Source organism: Leucopleurus acutus (assembly GCF_964270905.1).
Source record: "Leucopleurus acutus genome assembly, chromosome: 9".
Lineage (NCBI taxonomy): Eukaryota > Metazoa > Chordata > Mammalia > Artiodactyla > Delphinidae > Leucopleurus > Leucopleurus acutus.
In genome coordinates, this window is record NC_139144.1 from 107540148 (window position 1) to 107562821 (window position 22674).

General features: G+C 41.6%; 1 protein-coding gene across 3 annotated transcripts in view; it reads left to right on the top strand.

The window, feature by feature from the left end:
- The window catches only part of UBE3C (ubiquitin protein ligase E3C), a 121292-nt gene that overhangs the window by 13247 nt on the left and 85371 nt on the right, over window positions 1–22674 (top strand). For 2 of the 3 annotated variants that reach the window (XM_082845907.1, XM_082845908.1), the window contains exons 2-5: window positions 10708–10761; window positions 14211–14285; window positions 15146–15292; window positions 19133–19248. In XM_082845907.1, coding sequence (XP_082702033.1) covers window positions 10708–10761; window positions 14211–14285; window positions 15146–15292; window positions 19133–19248 — 392 coding nt within the window. The remainder of the gene's footprint in view (window positions 1–10707; window positions 10762–14210; window positions 14286–15145; window positions 15293–19132; window positions 19249–22674) is intronic. The other variant, XM_082845909.1, reaches the window with a different exon arrangement.

Sequence of the window (22674 nt, forward strand, 5' to 3'; positions counted from 1 at the left end):
TTTGGTAGTGTATATATGTCCATGCCACTCTCTCGCTCTGTCACAGCTTACCCTTCCCCCTCCCCATATCCTCAAGTCCATTCTCTAGTAGGTCTGTGTCTCTATTCCTGTCTTACCCCTAGGTTCTTCATGACATTTTTTTTTTCTTAAATTCCATATATATGTGTTAGCATACGGTATTTGTCTTTCTCTTTCTGACTTACTTCACTCTGTATGACAGACTCTATGTCCATCCACCTCATTACAAATAGCTCAATTTCGTTTTTTTATGGCTGAGTAATATTCCATTGTATATATGTGCCACATCTTCTTTATCCATTCATCCGATGATGGACACTTAGGTTGTTTCCATCTCCTGGCTATTGTAAATAGAGCTGCAATGAACATTTTGGTACATGACTCTTTTTGAATTACGGTTTTCTCAGGGTATATGCCCAGTAGTGGGATTGCTGGGTCATATGGTAGTTCTATTTGTAGTTTTTTAAGGAACCTCCATACGGTTCTCCATAGTGGCTGTACCAATTCATATTCCCACCAGCAGTGCAAGAGTGTTACCTTTTCTCCACACCCCCTCCAGCATTTATTGTTTCTAGATTTTTTGATGATGGCCATTCTGACTGGTGTGAGATGATATCATTGTAGTTTTGATTTGCATTTCTCTAATGATTAATGATGTTGAGCATTCTTTCATATGTTTGTTGGCAGTCTGTATATCTTCTTTGGGGAAATGTCTGTTTAGGTCTTCTGCCCATTTTTGGATTGGGTTGTTTGTTTTTTTGTTATTGAGCTGCATGAGCTGCTTATAAATTTTGGAGATTAATCCTTTGTCAGTTGCTTCATTTGCAAATATTTTCTCCCATTCTGAGGTTGTCTTTTGGTCTTGTTTATGGTTTCCTTTGCTGTGCAAAAGCTTTTAAGTTTCATTAGGTCCCATTTGTTTATTTTTATTTCCATTTCTCTAGGAGGTGGGTCGAAAAGAATCTTGCTGTGATTTATGTCATAGAGTGTTCTGCCTATGTTTTCCTCTAAGAGTTTGATAGTTTCTGGCCTTACATTTAGGTCTTTAATCCATTTTGAGCTTATTTTTGTGTATGGTGTTAGGGAGTGATCTAATCTCATACTTTTACATGTTCCTGTCCAGTTTTCCCAGCACCACTTATTGAAGAGGCTGTCCTTTCTCCACTGTACATTCCTGCCTCCTTTATCAAAGATAAGGTGACCATATGTGTGTGGGTTTATCTCTGGGCTTTCTATCCTGTTCCATTGATCTTTCTGTTTTTGTGCCAGTAACATACTGTCTTGATTACTGTAGCTTTGTAGTATAGTCTGAAGTCAGGGAGCCTGATTCCTCCAGCTCCATTTTTTGTTCTCAAGATTGCTTTGGCTATTCGGGGTCTTTTGTGTTTCCATACAAATTGTGAAATTTTTTGTTCTAGTTCTGTGAAAAATGCCAGTGGTAGTTTAATAGGGATTGCATTGAATCTGTAGATTGCTTTGGGTAGTAGAGTCATTTTCACAGTGTTGATTCTTCCAATTCAAGAACATGGTATATCTCTCCATCTATTTGTATCACCTTTAATTTCTTTCATCAGTGTCTTATAATTTTCTGCATACAGGTCTTTTGTCTCCTTAGGTAGGTTTATTCCTAGATATTTTATTCTTTTTGTTGCAGTGGTAAATGGGAGTGTTTTCTTGATTTCACTTTCAGATTTTTCATCATTAGTGTATAGGAATGCCAGAGATTTCTGTGCATGAATTTTGTATCCTGCTACTTTACCAAATTCATTGATTAGCTCTAGTAGTTTTCTGGTAGCATCTTTAGGATTCTCTGTGTATCGTATCATGTCATCTGCAAACAGTGACAGCTTTACTTCTTTTCCAATTTAGATTCCTTTTATTTCCTTTTCTTATCTGATTGCTGTGGCTAAAACTTCCAAAACTGTGTTGAATAAGAGTGGTGAGAGTGGGCAGCCTTGTCTTGTTCCTGATCTTAGTGGAAATGCTTTCAGTTTTTCACCATTGAGGACGGTGTTGGCTGTGGGTTTGTCATATATGGCCTTTATTATTTTGAGGAAAGTTCCCTCTATGCCTACTTTCTGGAGGGTTTTTATCATAAATGGGTGTTGAATTTTGTCGAAAGCTTTCTCTGCATCTGTTGAGATGATCATATGGTTTTTCTCCTTCAATTTGTTAATATGGTGTATCACGTTGATTGATTTGTGTATATTGAAGAATCCTTGCATTCCTGGAATAAACCCCACTTGATCATGGTGTATGATCCTTTTAATATGCTGTTGGATTCTGTTTGCTAGTATTTTGTTGAGGATTTTTGCATCTATGTTCATCAGTGATATTGGCCTGTAGTTTTCTTTCTTTGTGACATCCTTGTCTGGTTTTGGTATCAGGGTGATGGTGGCCTCGTAGAATGAGTTTGGGAGTGTTCCTCCCTCTGCTATATTTTGGAAGAGTTTGAGAAGGATAGGTGTTAGCTCTTCTCTAAATGTTTGGTAGAATTCGCCTGTGAAGCCATCTGGTCCTGGGCTTTTGTTTGTTGGAAGATTTTTAATCACAGTTTGAATTTCAATGCTTGTGATTGGTCTGTTCATATTTTCTATTTCTTCCTGATTCAGTCTTGGCAGGTTGTGCATTTCTAAGAATTTGTCCGTTTCTTCCAGGTTGTCCATTGTATTGGCATAGAGTTGCTTGCAGTAATCTCTCATGATCCTTTGTATTTCTGCAGTGTCAGCTGTTACTTCTCCTTTTTCATTTCTATTGATTTTTCTCCCTTTTTTTTCTTGATGAGTCTGGCTAATGGTTTATCAATTTTGTTTATCTTCTCAAAGAACAAAGGTTCTTTCTTACAGGTCTATAAAAGAAGGAAAAATCCACAGATCATAGGTTGTGCATTATTTACAAATAAAACATTTGGTAACTTTTAACATTTTAATTAACTCAAAGTATTTTACTTGAATATTCTTCAAATTGTGTAAAACTATTAGTATTGTGTTAGTGCATGAGAGTGGGAAAATATACTAACTTGAAACAGATGTGAAACTGATTGTTCTATTTACATTGGTAAATGGAGTAAATTGCTAGTGGAAAATAATCCAAATATTTTGGAAACAAAGGAAATCTCACAGTTTTTAAAAAATCAAGGTATTAATAAACATGCTAAACTTATTTTTATAAGTGGTTAGCAGTCAATTTGAGCATTTGATTTTATGGAAATTGTCATGTTATGTACATTTACTTTGACCTATACTCAAATTTTTGACCATAAATTTTTTTTTGATTCTGATGGTTAATGAAATCTAAACTACATGTGGCTTACTTTTTAAAAAACTTCATTTTGTTCCCACTAAATTCATTTGCATGAAGAAAGCATTTTCCTCCCTTTAAAAAACAACTTTGTTAATGGTATTTGTGAAGTTTGGCCATATTTAATTTTCAGAGTAGATAAGATAATGTGCCGAAGGCTCAAAGATCAAATAGAGAAGTTTGCTGTAATTTACTGTTGTTTACATATTGATGAATAGGGTTAGTGTCACAGCTGTGGAGGTGAGAGATTAGCATTGAAAGCAACAGGTTTGCTATAGGAACAATAGGTTTAGTCATTCCAAAAACAGTTGATTCAGTGTACTTTATGAAACTGGTATATAACTGGGCTGGGAAACCCTAACTTGTCTAGGCCTGTAGACTCTAAAAGGTAAAAGCTATTTTCAATTATAATAAATTGAAACCAAAAATTTGTTAAGAATGAAAATCTAAATGTGCGTTTTACTGGTACCCTATTGTTCTCTTCCTCCCAGCCACTTAATTAATGACTTATTCTTGGCTTTGTTGAGCTGTTTTTAAAAACTTACATTCTGGAGTAGCTTCGTTGGTATCTTATTCTTAAAAAGTGAGAAAGTATTACAGGTACTTGGATAATAATTCAAGCAGTAGAAAATAAAGATTCAAATAAAATGAACATCTCCCTGCCTTTCACCCCACTGCTCACTCCCCCAGTCCCTGATCCTTGTAATGAGTCTGTGTTCCCAGGTGCTTCCCTGTCCTCTCAGAGCTGTTTTCTGCGCATGGAATCACTGAGATGTGCACTCTTCTCTTGTTTGAACACACGCTAGAGCGCGTTCAATAGACTGCTGTGCTTCTCCCTCCAGCACTACGTCTGGGCATAGTTCCAGATCAGTACAAATACAGCTACTGCATTTTTCAAAAAGCTGTGTATGGGCTTCCCTGGTGGAGTAGTGGTTAAGAACCTGCCTGCCAACGCAGGGGATACGGGTTTGAGCCCTGGTCCAGGAAGATCCCACATAGTGCGGAGCAACTAAGCCCGTGCGCCACAACTACTGAGCCTGCGCTCTAGAGCCCACGTGCCACAACTACTGAAACCCATGTGCCACAACTACTGAGCCCATGTGCCACAACTACTGAAGCCCTTGCGCCTAGAGCCCGTGCTCCACAACAAGAGAAGCCACCTCAGTAAGAAGCCCGTGCACTGCAACCAAGAGTAGCTCCCACTCGCTGCAACTAGAGAAAGCCCGCGTGCAGCAACAAAGACCCAGTGCAGCCAAAAATAAATAAATAAAATAAATTAAAAAAAAAAAAGCTATGTACAATACTCCATGTAATGAGGGTTCTGTTAAGTTATTTAGCTGTCATGTATTTTAATGGCCATTTAGGTTGTTTTCAGCTTTTTTGGTAATTTAAACAGCACTGTGGTGCATATACTTGTATATGTGCCAATAATATTTGTAGGTTAAATTTCTAGAAGTGCTAGGTCAAAGGCTATTTTTATAGATATTTCCAAATTGCCCTCTAAGGAGATCATATCAGTGTAAGAAAGTGGCTGCTGTCCATCTTCATCTCAGTGTTATCTGAGGTTTAAAGTTTGCCAGTTAGATGGGTTAAAAAGCCTGTCATTGTGTTTTTATTGCATTTTTTCCTAAAAAGAGTAAAGATGAAGTTCTTATGTTTAAAATATATTTTTGTTTATTTCCCTATATACTGTTTATAGCTTTTGCTAATTTTTCTATTTGATTGTTGATCTTTTATTTTAAAAATAAATTTATTTATTTATTAACTTATTTTTGACTGTGTTGGGTCTTCGTTGCTGTGTGCAGGCTTCCTCTGGTTGCGGCGAGCAGGAACTACTCTTCGTTGCGGTGCGTGGGGTCCTCATTGCAGTGGCTTCTCTTGTTGCGGAGCGTGGGCTCTAGCGTGTGGGCTTCAGTAGTTGTGACTCGTGGGCTCTCTAGTTGAGGCATGCAGGAAGTTTATCATTCTTAAATAAGTTAATAGACTTAATGTGTAGTGTGATATTTCTTTCTTAAAGAAAGTCTTCCTCCACACTGAGATTTTAAAAACAATCCCCACATTATTTTCACGTATTTTTATAGTGCTGTATCTGTGTATAAATCTCAGGTCCATCAGGAATCTATTCTGATGTGAAGACTTAGGGATACAATGTCATTTATTTAGGCTACTCAGTTGTTGTGACACTGTTTATTGAATAATACGTTTTTCTCTGCAAATTTGAAATGCCGGCTTTATCAGCGGCTGAATCTCCTTGTTTATTTATGTCTCCCCAGAGACCCTCTGACAGTGACCTGTCTGCTCCTGCTTTAGCCTTATTAGTGTAGGTCAGTGTTTGTCCCAGAGTATGGAGTGGGATGATTCCGGTGGTACGTGAGAAAACATTTAAAGACATAGTAATTTTTTTTTAAATTTTTTTTAACAACTTTTTTTTTTTAGTGGTTTGAGAGACGGCAGTTTTATTTATTTGTTTGTTTATTTATGGCTGCGTTGGGTCTTCCTTGCTGCGCACGGGCTTTCTCTAGTTGCCTTGAGGGGGGGCTACTCTGTTGCGCTGTGTGTGGGCTTCTCATTGTGGAGCTCTAGGTGCGAGGGCTTCAGTAGTTGTGGCATGCAGGCTCAGTAGTTGTGGCCCATGGGCTCTAGAGCGCAGGTTCAGTAGCTGTGGTTCACGGGCTTAGTTGCTCCGCACCATGTGGGATCTTCCCGGACCAGGGCTTGAACCCGTGTCCCCTGCATTGGCAGGCGGATTTTTAACCACTGCGCCACCAGCTAAGTCCCATAGTAGTATTTATTTCAACACCCAATAGAAATATCGAGCTAGGACATCGAGTCTGTGGCTTCCCTGGAGTGCTTGTTCTTTTTTATTATTTATTTTCTTTTGGCTGCGTTGGGTCTTTGCTGCTGCTTGCCGGCTTTCTCTAGTTACGGCGAGAGGGGTCTCCTCTTCATTGCGGTGTGAGGGCTTCTCATTGCAGTGGCTTCTCTTGTTGCGGAGCACGGACTCTAGGAGCACGGGCTTCAGTAGTTGTGGCACCTGGGCTCTAGAGCGCAGGCTCAGTAGTTGTGGCGCACGGGCTGAGTTGCTCCGCGGCACGTGGGATCTTCCCGGACCAGGGCTCGAACCCGTGTCCCCTGCATTGGCAGGTGGATTCTTAACCGCTGCGCCACCAGGGAAGCCCTGGAGTGCTTGTTCTGATGAGGCAGGCGTGGGCGCCAGGGATGGGCTGCTTCCCTAGCCCTGGTCCACACGGCTGGGATGAGTTCCGGGATGCTGACTCCCATTGTGCACTGTGGTGGGTTTGTTGTTTTGCTCTTTTGGCACCTGGTGAAATTTCACTTTGAGAAGTTAGTAGTTATTTACTGGTTCGAGCCATGTGTAGGCACTCCGAATTGCGAGTTAGGGTCAGGCCTATGGCTTTATTTTTCCCACCTGACTGCTGGGCCTGACATACTTTGATCATTCATTACTGCTGTTTTAAGGGATGGGGCTTGTTTTGTTTTCGTATTTTCTGCTCTTCTTCAGAGTAACCACAGCCCGACTGGTCCTGTGGGGCGTAACCTGCTGAAGAGTGACCTTCCATGGCATTTGGTGGCCACATCTTTGAGGATGGTGCCCGTGTGGCCTCCAGGATTCTGACTAGTGCAGATACAGTCGTTTTCTGCATCTTGAGCCCCGTGTGCTGGGTTCCCGTCTATGAATGTGAACTCACCCGTTCATTGTGTGGAGGCGTAGGAGTTGAGGTCATCTTCTCTTCATGGAAGAGAAGACATTTAAGCTGAGTCTCACCTAAGGCTAACTGGAGCTTGCCAGGTGTGCGTCAGTGCCAGGAGGGAAGGCCAGGCTGGGGAGGGGTGGGGCGTTTGAGACTTGGAGGGTAGTTGGGGGGCATGCCGTGCTGGTGGCACAAGAGAAAGAGGAGGAGGTGTTTGACCGGAATATTCCTGCGCCAAGGCTGTGTTTGAACTTGACCCCTTAGAACACACTGGTCGTTCTCCAGTTACGGTCTCAGATAGGCTACCATGAAGTAGGAAAATGAGACCAGCGTGGTAGGTTTTACATAACTTTGGTTCATGTAAATAATTGAGCATTGAGAAGAGATGGTTCCGTCTAGTGTCCAGTGGTCTTTTAGGAAATGAGTAGTAGATATTGCAGTTTTTGTTTGTTTTAAAGGCGTAGCAGCCCCCTGTGCAGGTAGAGGGTGGGAAGCCACCGAAGGAGTTTAAGCTTAAGTCATGGGTGATTTGAACTCTGAATTTTCAATCCATACTTCTTCCCTGTTCTTTATTACCTGTTGACTGGCTTGTTGGTCCCAGAGATGTCTCAAGGTCAGTGAACTTTAACTTCGTCGTTCTCTCCCTTCCATCCCATGCTGTCTTGGTATATGGCTCACTTAACCAGAGATGGGGGTCTCCCGTTCCCTCTCGATGCTGGCCTCGAGGTCAGCCCAGCCTCTCCCTCCAGCCCTGCTTCCTGCCCAGCGCTCCCTCTCGTGCCTCTGCTGGGATGCTTTCCATCTTTTCATCCTTCTGAACACAGCCTTCCAAGATTTCTTTCCAATTCACCTTTTCTTCCGAGAGTTCTCTGGGTTGCGGAGGCGGAGTGCCTGTCCTTCTCTGCGCTGCCTCGTCCCCGGTGCCCACCTGTATTGAGGTGTGCATTCCCGGGGGCTGGGCCGCTCCTGCTGACTCTGCTTTATTGCTAGTATCTAGAATCGTGTCTGGCCCATGGTGGGTGCTCAATTCATTGGCTTCTTCTGCTCCCACCAGACTGTGTGCTCTTTGGGAACAAACACTTTTATTACTTTTAAAATAGCCAGTGCCTAGCATGACGCAAGAGTGAGCCAATATTTGTTGAGAATAAATTCCTGTCCTGTGCCTCGTTTGAATGTCTTTTGCACAGAGACAGTCTCTGAGTTGGGGAATACAGGAAGAAGCTCCGGTTCTGATGTGGAATTTGGTTGCTAGCTCAGGTGCTGCATATGATAGTGTACATAATTTATAGACAGCGATTAAGTGCTCTGTCACACTTTTCCTTCTGTGCTGAACGGGCTTTTTGTGGCCACCTCTGGGTCCCAGGCCTTTGCGATTGCTCACTGCGCCTTTCCTGGGCACTCGGGGCCCTTTGTCGCTCACCCCCTGCTGCTCCCCGTGCCTCTGAACTCGTGGCACATTTGGGTGACCCCAGTTTTTTTCTGTGGCCTCTGCTCCCCACCAGCCTCCTTTCCGATGTATCTTAGGGAGCGTGAGTGCTCTTTGAAAGACCTTCACGTCATTTTAAACTACAGTTGAAGTCACATATAAGGTTTCTGTATGTGTGTCCAGGACTTCGGATTTGCTCGCTGTGCTTATTTTATAATTTTTGAAATGAGCTGTTTTAAGTAGGAAACTTCACAGCCCCCGAGCACGGGTAAGAGAAGTGACCTTCCATTTATATGGTGTCCTCTGTCCAAGGATTTTAATCTATAGGTCATCAAAGGGTAAGGATGTTCATCCTCAACACATTCAGCATTGCCTCTGGTGCGTTCATAGCCATCTCATAGCGTATGCTTCAAATTTAAAGTATTCACTGAGAATCCAGTTATGCTTCTTGATAATTGGTACCTATTTTGATTTTTAAAATACTTCATCTTCTGTGCTGTGTTGCAGGTATTCAGAAGTGCTTTTCAGCTGTTATGGTTACTCCTTTTAGACTACTTTGCTGTACTTAAAGGAGATGTTCATTCGTTCATTTTGTAAATATTTCTTAACTCCCTACATGTGGCAGACATTGAAGCCAATGATAGGGACCTGGTGGTCAGACAGGCCAGGCCCTCAGACCCCAGGGCTTTTACATTGGTGACAGCCAAGCTTATGTGTGAAGTCACTTTGGGGACTGCTTTGCTGGCATGTACCATTGTTTTAAAAGTAAAATGTGGGTTTAATTTCAGACATTAAGTATATTTTCTCATAGTTGTAACAGCATGTATCATTTTAAGAAATCTTAGCTCTTTAACTATAACCAGGTAATGAGCATATATTAAATCTGATTAAATGGAATAGAAGGAAGAGAAATTACAGACATATATTTACCTCCTATTCCTAAATAAAGATAATGACCAGAAATATGGCTGTATTTTTATCTAGAAGCTTTCCATAATTCTGAGCACTTTTTTTTTTTTTGCGGTACGCGGGCCTCTCACTGTCGTGGCCTCTCCCGTTGCGGAGCACAGGCTCCGGACGCGCAGGCTCAGCGGCCATGGCTCACGGGCCCAGCCGCTCCGCGGCATGTGGGATCCTCCCGGACCGGGGCACGAACCCGCGTGCCCTGGATCGGCAGGCGGACTCCCAACCACTGCGCCACCGGGGAAGCCCTCTGAGCGCTCTTTACTTTAGATTTTTCCATTGCTCCTCATCCTTTTAATTAATCAGTTAAAAACAAAATACTTTTCTGACCTTTGACATGTGATAGATAAAGACTTTTTATTTGAGTTCAAGAAATGAAATTCTCTGTAATGGAAAATATCTGGAGGATTTATTTCTTTGGCTGAAAATTTTGTCAGAAACTTTTCGCTCTACACGTTATGTATTCCCTTCACATATCAAAGTATTATTTTAAATTGGCTTCATTACTTTCTGACTCTATTCTGATGAGTTGTATGTTTGTGTTAAGAAATTTAGGTTTATTAATTTTTCTAATTATTTATATGTTGATGTCTTAGGCCTTTAATTTTATTTTGGATTAAATTTACAAAAATAAAATGCCCATACAGTATAGACTGGAATGGTTCTGGGGCGGGAGGAGGGCGGTCTGTAAGTATTTTTATTTTATTTGAAATGTTTAACTTTCCCATTTGTTATTTCACTTCCTTCTACATATCAAGTAATTTTATTCGAAATATAGTTTTACTTACGATGAAAAGAATTTTAAAAATTTTCATAACAATAAAAGATTGATTTTTTTCACTGAAATTTTTGAGATAATTGTAGACTCACATGCAGCTGTTAGAAATGATCCGGAAAGGTCTGTTGTTTGCATTGCCTAATTTCCCCTGGGGGTTGTATTTTGCAGAGCTGTAGTATGTGCTCACAAGCAGGATATTGACCTTGATACAATGCACTGATCCTTACTCAGATCTCCCCGGTTTTACCTGAACTAACGTGTGTGTAAGGAAATCAGATTTTATTCTTAGAAAACAACTGAAATACTACAATTAGATCTGTGCCCCAGGGGTGGGGGTGAGGGTGAGGGAACCGTTTAGCCTGTTGTGCCTCAGATTTCTTACAAAGTCAGATGGTTTGATTGGATGATCTCTGGAATCCTTTGGGTCACAACATTCTATAATTTTTGTATGAGAGTATTTTAGAGTTTGAAATTATAACCTTTATCTTTTCTCTCTTTTTTGTGTTTAGGAAGAAAAGGCTTCTCTTTTACATCGTACTCAGGAAGAAAGAAGAAAGAGGGAGGTAAGAACAGCTTTGTAATAGTCCCTGTAGATAAACGTTTTCCATGGCATCTAAATAAGTCTTGGTTTTCCTGTTTTATATATTAGATACATGTATGTTATATGTGACATGACTTAAGTATTTATATGTATGTTAAATTTCAGAAACATTTCTGGATTTGTTGGATTTTATGGTAGGTCATCTATTCTGGAACCAATGTAGAAAAGGTGGACTAAAAGAGCAGTTTCCAGAATAGAGGGAGAAAATAGGCTTTCAGTTCACTTACTTGCTTACGATACGGCTTCCAGAAGGTGTAGAAAGTCTTCGTGTATAGTGTTCATGTTTTGTCAAGCAAAAGGAGAAAACTGCCTGTCAAGGCAAGTTATCTTAACTGTTTGTGAAGAAGCTGAATAAATGAAAGGAGCTATAGTGACATTTGGCATTTTAGTCTTTATTTTACATTTTATCTTTCGGAGGTAATTTCTTAAAATGGCTTTACTTTGTTGATTAATCAGCAATTGTGGTGTCCTATGGCCTGCTTTTCTAGGTCATTTGTTGTTTTGTTTTTTAATAATTCATCCATTCCTTTAACAAATATAAATTGAGAGCTTGCTATGTTCCAGGTACTTTTCTTCTGGCTGGGTATATAGACAGGGAATGAAACAGTGTGTCTGCTGCTGGGCGGTGGAGCACAGGTGTTCCCCAGGATCCGGAGGTGGGGACTTGGAAGGTCGGCTTTGGATGTAGGGTGTGAGGGAAGGCGTCCCTGAGCTGGTGAGAGCCCAGCGGATTTCCGAAGGATGGAAAAGAAAAGCTGTGGAAAGCTGGAAGAAGGGCATTCTTGGTCAAGGGAACAGCAGATGCACAGACGCTCAGGCAGGGCTTCTTAACCTTAGCATTTCTGACATTGTGGCCAGGTCATTCCTTGTTGTGGGGACTGTCCTGCACACTGCAGGGTGCTTAGCAGCGTCCCTGGCCTCTCCTAGATGCCGGAACACTCCCTACCCCTGCTGGGACAACCACGGTGTCTCCAGAAGTTACTGAACGTTCCCTCGGCGGGAGTTGCCCTCACTTGAAAACCACTGCTCAAACAGGAAAAGTGTGTATTGGTTGGTGTATTTTATCTTTTCTGGAAAATTCTCAATCAGCCACCTCTCCCAGTTGTGCCTCTGCTCCATCCTCGCTCTCCTCCTCCTCTTGGACTCACATGACAGAGGTGTTCGACCTTTGCATTATGTCCCGTGTGTCTCCTGTACTCTTTTCGGTATATTTATTCTTTTGAATACCTATGCTTTGGTTTGGCTATTTTCTTTTGTTCTAACTTCTGATTTACAAATTATCTCTTTTAGTGATGTCTGATTGTTAAGTACATCCACTGAGTTCTGAATTTCAGTTTTTATTTGCGTTCTAGAATTTTCTTTGATTCTTTTATTTCCCAGTTCTCTCGTCTTTTCATTTCTTGCACGTAACTGTAGATATTTAAAGATAATGTTTCCTCTCCAGTGTTTGGAATTCCTGTGGGTTCATTTTTATTGTTTGTCCTCTTGATTTTAAATTCTTGTCTTTGCCTGGTTATTTTGGTTGAATACTGGACATTGTATGTTCCAAACTGAAGCGATATCTTCAGGCTTAGAATATGGCCTCTTCTTTTTGGAGAGCGTTGCATTTGCTTCCGGCAGGCAGTTGGGCAGGGATGAATCCCCTTTAAAACAGGGATGAGCTAATGTGAAGCTGGCCTCCAGGCCTCGTGAGGACTCACTCACCTGTCCTCAGCGCACCTGCCACAGGGATGAGCTAATGTGAAGCTGGCCTCCAGGCCTCGTGAGGACTCACTCACCTGTCCTCAGCGCACCTGCCACAGGGATGAGCTAATGTGAAGCTGGCCTCCAGGCCTCGTGAGGACTCACTCACCTGTCCTCAGCGCACCTGCCAGAGAGCGGGAGTGCTCCTGAGACTTCCCCAGCAGACAGCTGAATGAGTAAAAATAAGTGTTTTGAAAATGCATGGGATGTTATATGAGTGTTTAATTTAGTGCTGTTAGAGTCATCATAGTTATGAATAGATTCCCAAACGAGGTTTAAGCTCAAGGATTCCCTTGTTGTAACCATTTGAAGCTCAGAAAGTACACTTTTGTGACCTGATGGTATGTTCTCTAATCCCCAGATTGCGTGAATGTGTATGTGCCTTTCAAGCCTGGTAGGTGGCATTCATAGAAGATGTGAAACATTGTCATGTGATAAGACAGTACAGATTTTCGTGTCACACCTGAGTTTGCTCTCTGACTCATATCTTTTGGCATCACTTAATCTTTATGGAAGTCTCGGTTTCTGTGTCTTTAAAACAGGAGTAATGCTCACCTGTAAGGTTATTGTATGAATGCATGTGAAGTGTCTCTCTTAGGGCTGGCACATAGTAGGCTCTCAAACACTGTTAGCTGCAGTGGTTATAATGATGATGAAGAATATATATTTTTGCTGGGTCACTGAAAGGTTTTTTTTTTTTTAACATCTTTATTGGAGTATAATTTCTCTACAATGTTGTGTTAGTTTCTGCTTTATAACAAAGTGAATCAGCCATACATATACATATATCCCCATATCTCCTCCCTCTTGCATCTCCCTCCCACCCTCCCTATCCTGTAAGTTTTAAAGACAGAGTCGAGTTGATAAAAATTGGAGTTTTCTGCTTGGAAACAAAGTGACCTTTAAAATAGATGCTTCTGTTGTCTGTATTTTTTTTAAATACTTAAAACAAAAACTTTTAAAAAAAAGAAGTCTTTCTATGCTGGTAGAATTGTAAAATAATGTAGCTGTTTTGGAAAACAGTCCAGCAGTTCCTCAAATGTTAATTCCATGCCTAGATATACACCCATGAGAAATGAAAACCTATGTCCCTGCAAAAGCTGGTACATGAATGTCCACAGCAGCATTATTCATAATAGCCCAAAGTGGAAAAAGCTCAAATGTCCATCCGTTAATAAGTGGATAAACAAAATGAGACATCCGTATAGTGGAACAGCCATAAAAAGGAGGGACGTACTGATACATGGTACAGCGTGGATGAACCTTGAAAATATCATGCCAAGTGAAAAAAGTCAGACACAAAAGGCCACATATTATGATTCCATTGTACATCATGTCCAGAATAGGCAGTTCCATATAGACAGAAAATTGGTTAGTGATTGCCAGCAGTGGGGGGTCGGGGTGGGAGGACAGAGAATGAGGGATGACTGGGTAAAACCCCTGGGTACAGGGGTTTTATTGGGGATGGGTGATGAAAATATTCCAAAATTAGACAGTGGTGATGATTGCACAACTTTGAGTATATTAAAAATTGGTGAATGGTACACTTAAAAGAGTGAATTTTGTGGTACGTGAATTATGTAGCTGTTTTTATTTTTTGAGTCTGCACTAGTATTTGTCATTTTCACTGATCCTGACCCATTGTTCCCTCCTCCCTGCATTATTCAGGAAGAAAGACGAAGATTGAAAAATGCAATAATTATCCAGTCATTTATTCGAGGCTATAGAGACAGAAAACAGCAAGTAAGTTTGTTTTTAAACTAAGAAGGAATTAGAAAGGTATGAGAGAGCTTATTTTATTTTATTTATTTTTATTTTTTAATAGATTGATTGATTGATTGATTGATTGGCTGCGTTGGGTCTTCCATTGCTGTGCGTGGGCTTTCTCTAGTTGCCGCGAGCGGGGGCTACTCTTTGTTGCGGTGCAAGGGCTTCTCGTTGCGGTGGCTTCTCTTGTTGCGGAGCACAGGCTCTAGGCGCACAGGCTTCAGTAGTTGTGGCACGTGGGCTCAGTAATTGTGGCTTGCAGGCTCTAGAGCGCAGGCTCAGTAGTTGTGGCCCATGGGCTTAGTTGCACAGCGGCATGTGGGATCTTCCCGGACCAGGGTTCGAACCCTTGTCCCCTGTGTTGGCAGGCGGATTCTTAACCACTGCGCCACCAGGGAAGCCCTGAGAGCTTATTTTAAATATGGCCTTGGATTCTTAGAAGTGGAATTCATTTTGTATGTGTTTTTGTGTGTACTTGTTTAATGAAAGTTAATGTGGATAATAGTATTTTCCCCAATAGTTAATTGTATAAGTTTATATAAAAATTTATAGACAGATGAGTTTTTTGGTGATTTTTAAATTATTAAATGCAAACATAGGCCAAACCATGGCTAAAGATCACAGTAGAAGGAGGTGATGGAAGACTCCTGCATAGGGCGTTCATGGCTCTGTCACTACATTCCAGGCTTTTCGGGTTTCATTAACTGTTTACCAATGATAACTTCTCAGTAACGGAATCTTAATTGCCCGTTTCCACTACTCCAGTTTAAACACTGAGTGACCATTTAGACCATACGATCATGTGATCCTGTCTTTATGTCTTGTTTTGTTTTCAGTATTCCATCCAGAGGAGTGCATTTGATCGCCGGGCCGGCTTGTCCCAGTCCGGTGGCGCTTTTTCCGTCGCCAGCGGCCCCACCCTCACCCTTTTGGTGAGGCAGCTTCTGTTTTTTTACAAACAGAATGAAGACTCAAAACGCTTGGTGAGTGTTGGCTACATTTTCACTAACCCTTGTTAATGTGTTTTCCAGCTTTTGGTTTAATGGGATCAGAAACCCCTCCAGCGCGTCTCACCCTTGTGACTTCCTCAGCCAGCGGTGATAGGTCGTCTTGGTGATAATGTTTTACCTCTTAAAAAATCGATACAGATTTTCAGTAGGCTTTTTCATGTTTTTATTAAGGCAAATTTCACATATAAGAAACAGTAGGCTACTCTGTTGTGCTGCCGCCATTGCCCAGTCTGCACGGGCAGCACCTTGTTTTGCACAGAACCCTCCACCCTGTGCCTGCATCCCTGGGACGTGCATCCTCAGCGTCATAGCCTGTTTGTTACCTGTAAATACTGAAATGTAAATCTCGGAACTCTAGGGTCTCTCTCTTGAAACATCTAAAATATAATTGTGTAACTCAAAAAATGTTACAGGTTTTGATGTTATCAGTGATGAGGACCGGTGTGTGTTAACGGAGGAGATACGTGGATGAATCATCTTTATAAAGTGGAACTTGTTACTGTGTCCACTTTCCCAGGAAGTACTGAGATTCATTAGGTTAAATATGTATTTATTCTTAGACATCCTTATTTACCTGGATTAAAAATTTCTAATTAAAACATGGGTATACAGAGAAAAGTAAGTCTTCCATGCTCCAACCGTACGTACTAGAAGGATCCTTGTGTGGACTGTAAGTACAGAAGACATAGGAATACTTTATCGCTTATCTGGTGTTTGGCTTTAACACCCAACGTTGCTTCCTGTATTGAGCTGGGCTGGACCATGGGAAGAACTTTCCATAAATCTTTAGAGGCAGTAAAGATGGCTTTCCTTAAATGCAGGCTCTTTTTGAAATTAATTAATTAATTAATTAATTTTATTTATTTTGGCTACATTGGGTCTTCGTTGCCGGGCACAGGCTTTCTCTAGTTGCGGCGAGCAGGGGCTACTCTTCGTTGTGGTGCATGGGCTTCTCATTGTGGTGGCTTCTCTTGTTGCGGAGCACGGGCTCTAGGCGCACGGGCTTCAGTAGTTGTGGCACTTGGGCTCAGGAGTTGTGGCTTGCAGGCTCTAGAGTGCGGGCTCAGTAGTCGTGGCGCACGGGCTTAGTTGCTCCGCAGCATGTGGGGTCTTCCCGGACCAGGGCTCGAGCCCGTGTCCCCCAAAGGCAGGCTCTTTCTAGGCTTTCTATCTGAAGCCTGTGAGAAGAAGAATGAGAAACGTACAGCAGCAGGTCATCTGGCTCTCTTTCTGGAGCAGTCTGTTCCTTCCTCATGTACTCTGACCTTGCAGATTGAAGGTCAGACGTGGAGCACAGCCACGTGGGGGTCAGAAGGGCTCAGTCCTCTGTCTCTCCAGAGCACCCTTCCCTTTGGAGAACTGCTTCTGCCCCACTCTGAGGTCTGGTCCGTGGTTCCTGCATGCTTTCTGGACGTGGTGCAGCCGCCCAGTCCTACAGGCCCTGTGTAGGATTAGAATTAACCAGGTCCTCAAACCTGGTTTATATGAGAAAAGCAAACTGGATTGTTTATTTAGTTTGCACAGAAAAATGCAAGAACAATAAATCAGTCATACGTGGAGGGAAAGTCTCTTGCCCATCTTCAAGGACCCTAATTCCTACTTTAAGAGCAGGCGTGGTGCCACTTTTGATAGTTTTTCTAAGGTGCTCTGTGCAAAAGTGTGCGTATATGGCTCTCCCTTCCTCACCCACCCCCTTGATTTATGTTTTATTATAATGACTGTAAATATGGTCGCTAAAATAGTGTACCGTGATTGTATTTTCTTTTGTGTACAGTTTTCTTGAGTTACTCTAGAGTGAATTGTTGTGTCATTTCTGTGTAATTATCTTTGAGTCTCTTTGAGTCTCTTTGAGTCTCTTCCACCTCCTGACAGTAAAATAATTCTCAGTACAGTTTTCCGTGACTAGAGGGTCAGGTCACTGGTGCTCTTTCCCCGCTGAGCTGTTCCTTCTGCGTCCCGGGAACTTGCTGCACAGTTTGGAGTGGTTGCTCTCCACGCCTGCCATGTTCCTGGGAAAACCTCCGCTTTGCTTTGCTTCCGTTTCAGTTCCTCTTTCCTGATTCCATATCTTTTTGCTTTCTTGGTTTACTCCCTTGTTTTATTGATATATAGCCTCAGTTAACTTCCTGAGAAAGGATGGATAAGATGGAAAGTTTTTGAAACTGTACTTATCTGAATTTAGTAAATAACAACAAAAAGTTAGGCAAAGCAGATGTTTAATGTACTTAGAACTTTTGGGATGATATTGGTGCATTTGTCAAGAATGTAAAAAGCAATATCAAAATCCAGTCCACTACAAGGATATATTGTACAGCACAGAGAATATAGCCAATATTTTATAATAACTATAAAGGGAGGGTAACCTTTAAAAATTGCGAATCACTGTGTTGTACACCTGAAGCATATAATGTTGTACATCAACTATACCTCAATTAAAAAAAAAATACCAGTCCAGAAAGTGTTCAGATAAAGTGCTTTGAGGTTTTTTTTATGTCGTTGAAACGTAATTACTTGATTAATGTATTTACAGCCTTATTCTTGTACTTCCGACAGTTGGCCTTCAGATTTTTATAATGTTCAGTTACTGTACCTCCTAGTTTTATTTGTTAATGGGTATTCAGTACAAATTCTAGAATGAACTGCGTGTCACATAGTGCAGAAAACATTTGTATGATGTTGGTTCCTGAGAAAATATGAACAAGTAGCTCCAAATACCTCAAGAAGAAAGATTGTGTGTAGGTAAATCAACATTCGGATTGGGTCTCAGAGTTATTTCCACCCGAGTTAGGACACACTCGAATTTATCATGCAAAACACATGTGTTAGTACTTTAATTGTTTGATAACATTTTATATCAAATAAGTGTTACTCTCAGAGGAGAAACTGTAAAAATGACAGGTAAAGAAAAGGTTCTGTGGCACATTTAAGAAGCTGTCTTAATTTTAACGCTTCTAAATGGGTCTCATGAAATGAACAAATAGCAACAAAAATATCGTAGAGGAAGTATAAGAGATGCCTGTTTGGTATTGTGCTTTCAAAATCACTTCCGGTAGCTGTATCCACACTAGAGAGGCCTCCTGGATGGGAGCTCGACAGAAATCTAACTCAGCATTTGCCCACCGCGATGGCCCATCACCGTGTCCGGGACAGCGGGGGTTCTGGTCATCCAGACGCGTCTCTGACCTTTTTTCCCTCCAGCCGTGTGGACGTATAATTGACAAATAAAATTGTAAGATACTTCAGGTGCGCACTGCGATGGTTTGTATAAACATTGTGATAGGATTCCTCCTGTCTAGTTAAGTGACACATCTCTCGCCTCACATGCTACACACCTGGCCTTTTATCGGGAATAGTGGGACTGAATGGTTGCCTTTTCTACCGAAATTTCATGGAGTTAGGGAAGGAGAGTATCCACAGGAAAGGTGCTGGAAACTCAGAGGAGAAAGGTAAAAAGAAGGAACTGTTATCCTTCGTAACTTATGATTGAGATTGTGATTCTCATATGTTTTTATTGTGGTTTGCTGAGTTTTGCAAATGAACTTTCTGCTTCACACTTACATGAGTTTTAAGTACTTTTAGTGATAAATGTAGTAATTTAACTCCGTGCCAATGTGCTTTCTTAAGGTGGAAGGTTCAGGATGTGTGTGCTACTACCTAAAACCTGACTTAGAAGATTTACTTCTTCTTAGCATGTTTCGATTATTTTGATTAAGTATTTACCAATTAAGGAAATTTTGGTATGTTTGTAATTAGTAAATTATTAGCTTTTTATGGACTGAGAGTTATAATTGTATGTTTTGCTGTTTCTTTCAGATATGGATGTATCAGAACCTAATTAAGTATAGCTCTTTGTTTGTCCAGCAGTTGGATGGATCTGAGAGACTTACGTGCTTATTTCAAATAAAGAGGTTGATGAGCCTCTGTTGCAGGTAAACCCATCGTTGTCAGCAACTTGTGCAACGTGGTGGTCACTTTGTCTAGAGGAATATACCCTTTGGTCTTCAGTGTCTGTGACAGTGGTTTTCCCTTTTTTTCTTTTTGAGACTGGAATGTTCTATGTATTACAGTTTTCACTCCTGTGATTCTTCTCCCTGTAGAAATTAAAATGTAGGTATAAATACCTTCCAGATGATGTTTTCTTTCAGGTAGGCTCTGGAATTATCTTGTGGGGTATCAGGGGTCCTGGTTGCTAGCGAGTGGATGGGCCACCTGAAAGGACTCCTGCTGTAGGAGGCAGGCTCCCATTCTCCTAGGGTCGCTACCCTGGGGACAGGCTCTTTAGAGCAGGCCTTTCATCAGGCTCTTGTGATTTATGTATGGACTTGAAATAAGTCACTTCCATGACTTCGCTGGATTCAGTTTACAAAGCACATTTAGGTGATGTGAGCAGTAGTACCTGAATGAGAAGACAAATTAACATCTTCACTGTTTTTCTCAAAATTGCTGATATCTGCACAGTAGCCAACTTTCAAATGATTCTGACCCTTTAATATAATTTCAACTAATTTTCTGGAAGTTGCATGTAGTAAGGTTTATTTAGGATTGCTATCAGAGCTAGGCCTTGTTAACTGACTTCCAGAATCCTGAGCTGGACTAAAGGTAGAGAAGAACCTTTATGAAGAGAGAGAGTCTGGAAGATCACCAATTCCAAGAAATCTTATTTTTTTCAAACCCCTTTTATTTCTTGGAAAAACTTTTACTTTGAAAAACACATTGTACGCATTGATTCGCTGGAGCGGGAGTCAGCAAACGTTTTCTGTAAACACCCAGATGGCATGAAGTGTGGCCTCTCTTACGCATACTGTGTTTTTTCTCACAAGCTTTTAAAGGTGTCAGGAGCACCCTTCACCTGAGAGCCACACAGCCTGTGGCTGGTTCCGCGCACGGGTTGTAGTTTGTGGACACTTACTGTCCTTTCGAAGGTATTCATTTAGCAAGTAATTTTAATAGATGATAAATCCAAATGTAATTTCTCCTTGTTTTCCCCAACTTTTTGTTTTGGAAAATGTCTAACACCAGTAAAGTTGAAAGAATACCGTATACCCTCCACCTAGATTCAAAAGTTACCATTTTGCCACATTTGCTTTCTCTCTCTCTCCACACGTACAGCGTGTTGTTTTTCTAAAGCATGTAAAAGTAAGTTGCAGACATCATGACGCTTCACCTGATTCACTGTGCTTCTCCTAAGAAAGCACACTCTCTGATAACCGTAACGCTATGTTCACATCTAAGAAAATGAATAGTAATTCTCCTAATATCATGTGGTATACACACTCCATATTCAGATTTCCCCAGTTATCTCAAAAATATCTTCTCTGTTTTGATGATCCTAGGCTCCATTTGTTTCACTTATTCCTTTGTCTCCTCTCTTTCCTTTAAATTGGCTGTAAGTTCTAGAGGAGAGTCTTTCAACCACACCGTCTTCATGTTTGGGGCTGAACCATTCTGTGTTGTGCACGTGGTCCTGCGTGTTGTAGGGGTTTAGCAGGATCCTTGCCCTGCACCCGCTTGATGCAGGTGGCACCCACTTGATCACGCAGGTCTCCAGACACTGCCGAGTGTTGCCCCCATGAGAACCACTGACATCGGGCTGTACTTGATTCAGTTTAAGTGTGTTCAACAAGAATGCTTCATAGCAGATAATTGTGAGAGTCCTAGTGCCTCACATGAGACACAGCCCATTCTCAGTGAGGCTGAGTGAAAGTAAAAACTCCTCTCTATATTGTGCAGGTACATTTCTTCCGTGTCATTAGAGTACCACCTTTCACCCAGTGGTTTGTTTTTGCATTTGATGATCTACGCCTGAATCAGTTGTTACATCCATGGTTTATAAAATGCTGATTTTTCTAATTCTGTTGTTTCTTCAGTGTTTGTTAGTTGGCTTTATTTCTGAAGAAGACCCTGCCTCCTTTTCTCTTTAGTCTCAGTCAGGCCTCATGTATTTTTAAATGCTGGGTAGAGGGAGCCCTTATCAGAGCCCCATTAGTGTTTTGAAGCATCTTTGCTTTCTGGGACCACACTGTGTTGGGCCCTATTTAACACCTCCCCTGAAAGCCCCAGGTTGGGGCTGTTTTCTCTAAGGAAGCTGGTTCCTTTAGAGGAGGAATGAAGTTTTAACAAAGTAAAATTAGAATAGAAATCTGTTAGAAACTTTATTTCAGGTGTGTGAAGTTAGTAAACCAGTGAATGGTCTTCCCTGCTGCGTGCAGGGCATTGAACTTCAGGTGCTTGGGCAGGTTGCCAGAGGAGGGGACGTGTGCTTTCTTCCACTCTTTTGGTCTCCATGGGAATTTAAGATAACTTTTTCAGAGCTAGAAAAGTAGTTTTATGTGAAAGAGATGATGTACCTCATTGTGTATAAAATACGTGAATGAACAGATGACACGGAAGTCGATGGCACCTGAGTTGAGGATGAGTGGAACTCGGGTCAGTACAGTAATGAAGTAGAGGTCAGGAGGCTGGGTTCTAGTGCTGCCTCTGTGTCCTGCTAGCTTAGGGCATGACGCAAGTTACTGGATCTTGTTTTCAGCTTCATTCTAAAGTGAGGAATATTGGATGAGACTGGTCCTTCCAGGCCCAGTATTTCAGTGCTCTGCTGGGTGGTTGGACTGATGGGTACACCTCTGCTTAAAAGCAAATGGTCTCCTGGTCACCTCCATCCTTCAGAGCCATCTTTTTGCCTTTCCTTGGGCCCTGGAAGCACCATTGAGGGCTCAGGGCTGTAACGGTGCAGAGGTCATTGTTGGCATCTAGTACAGCTCTCAGAGTACACACTTTCTGTCATTTTTATTTAGTGCTAACACTGTTTGTAAACAGCTGCTTATCAACTTACGTAAATTTATTTTGAAAATAAAGATAATTTTTTTTAAAGTAATGAATACTGACATTACTTACGTTTTTTCTTATGTGAGCATCCATTAGGAACAGAATTGGGATTGGCTAATCAGTTAATAACTTCGTTGATTAAAAAAGTTTATGGGCTTCCTCCTAAGTGCTTGGCCCAGTTCTCAGCACTGCATGTGACTGCGACAGGCAGAGAAGGGACCTGCTCTCCTGGAGACTGTCTTCTGGGAGACTGAGAATAAGCAAGAATAAGTAACATAGGAACATCTTTATGTGACAGAAATAACCGGTAAATAATGAGGATAAAAGGAGGAAAGGGGGATTGAAATTTGGGGGTGTAGTTTGACTTTGGAGAGTCTGGCGGGAAGGGTGGCCCTGAGCGGGGAGGATGGACAGCTGTGCAGGGACCAGAGTCTCCCCAGGCTCTGGTGGGGAGGCAGAGGGAGGACCCTCCGGGCACATCCCAGGATCTGGAAGGGACTTGCTTTTTTAAATTTATTTATTTTTGGCTG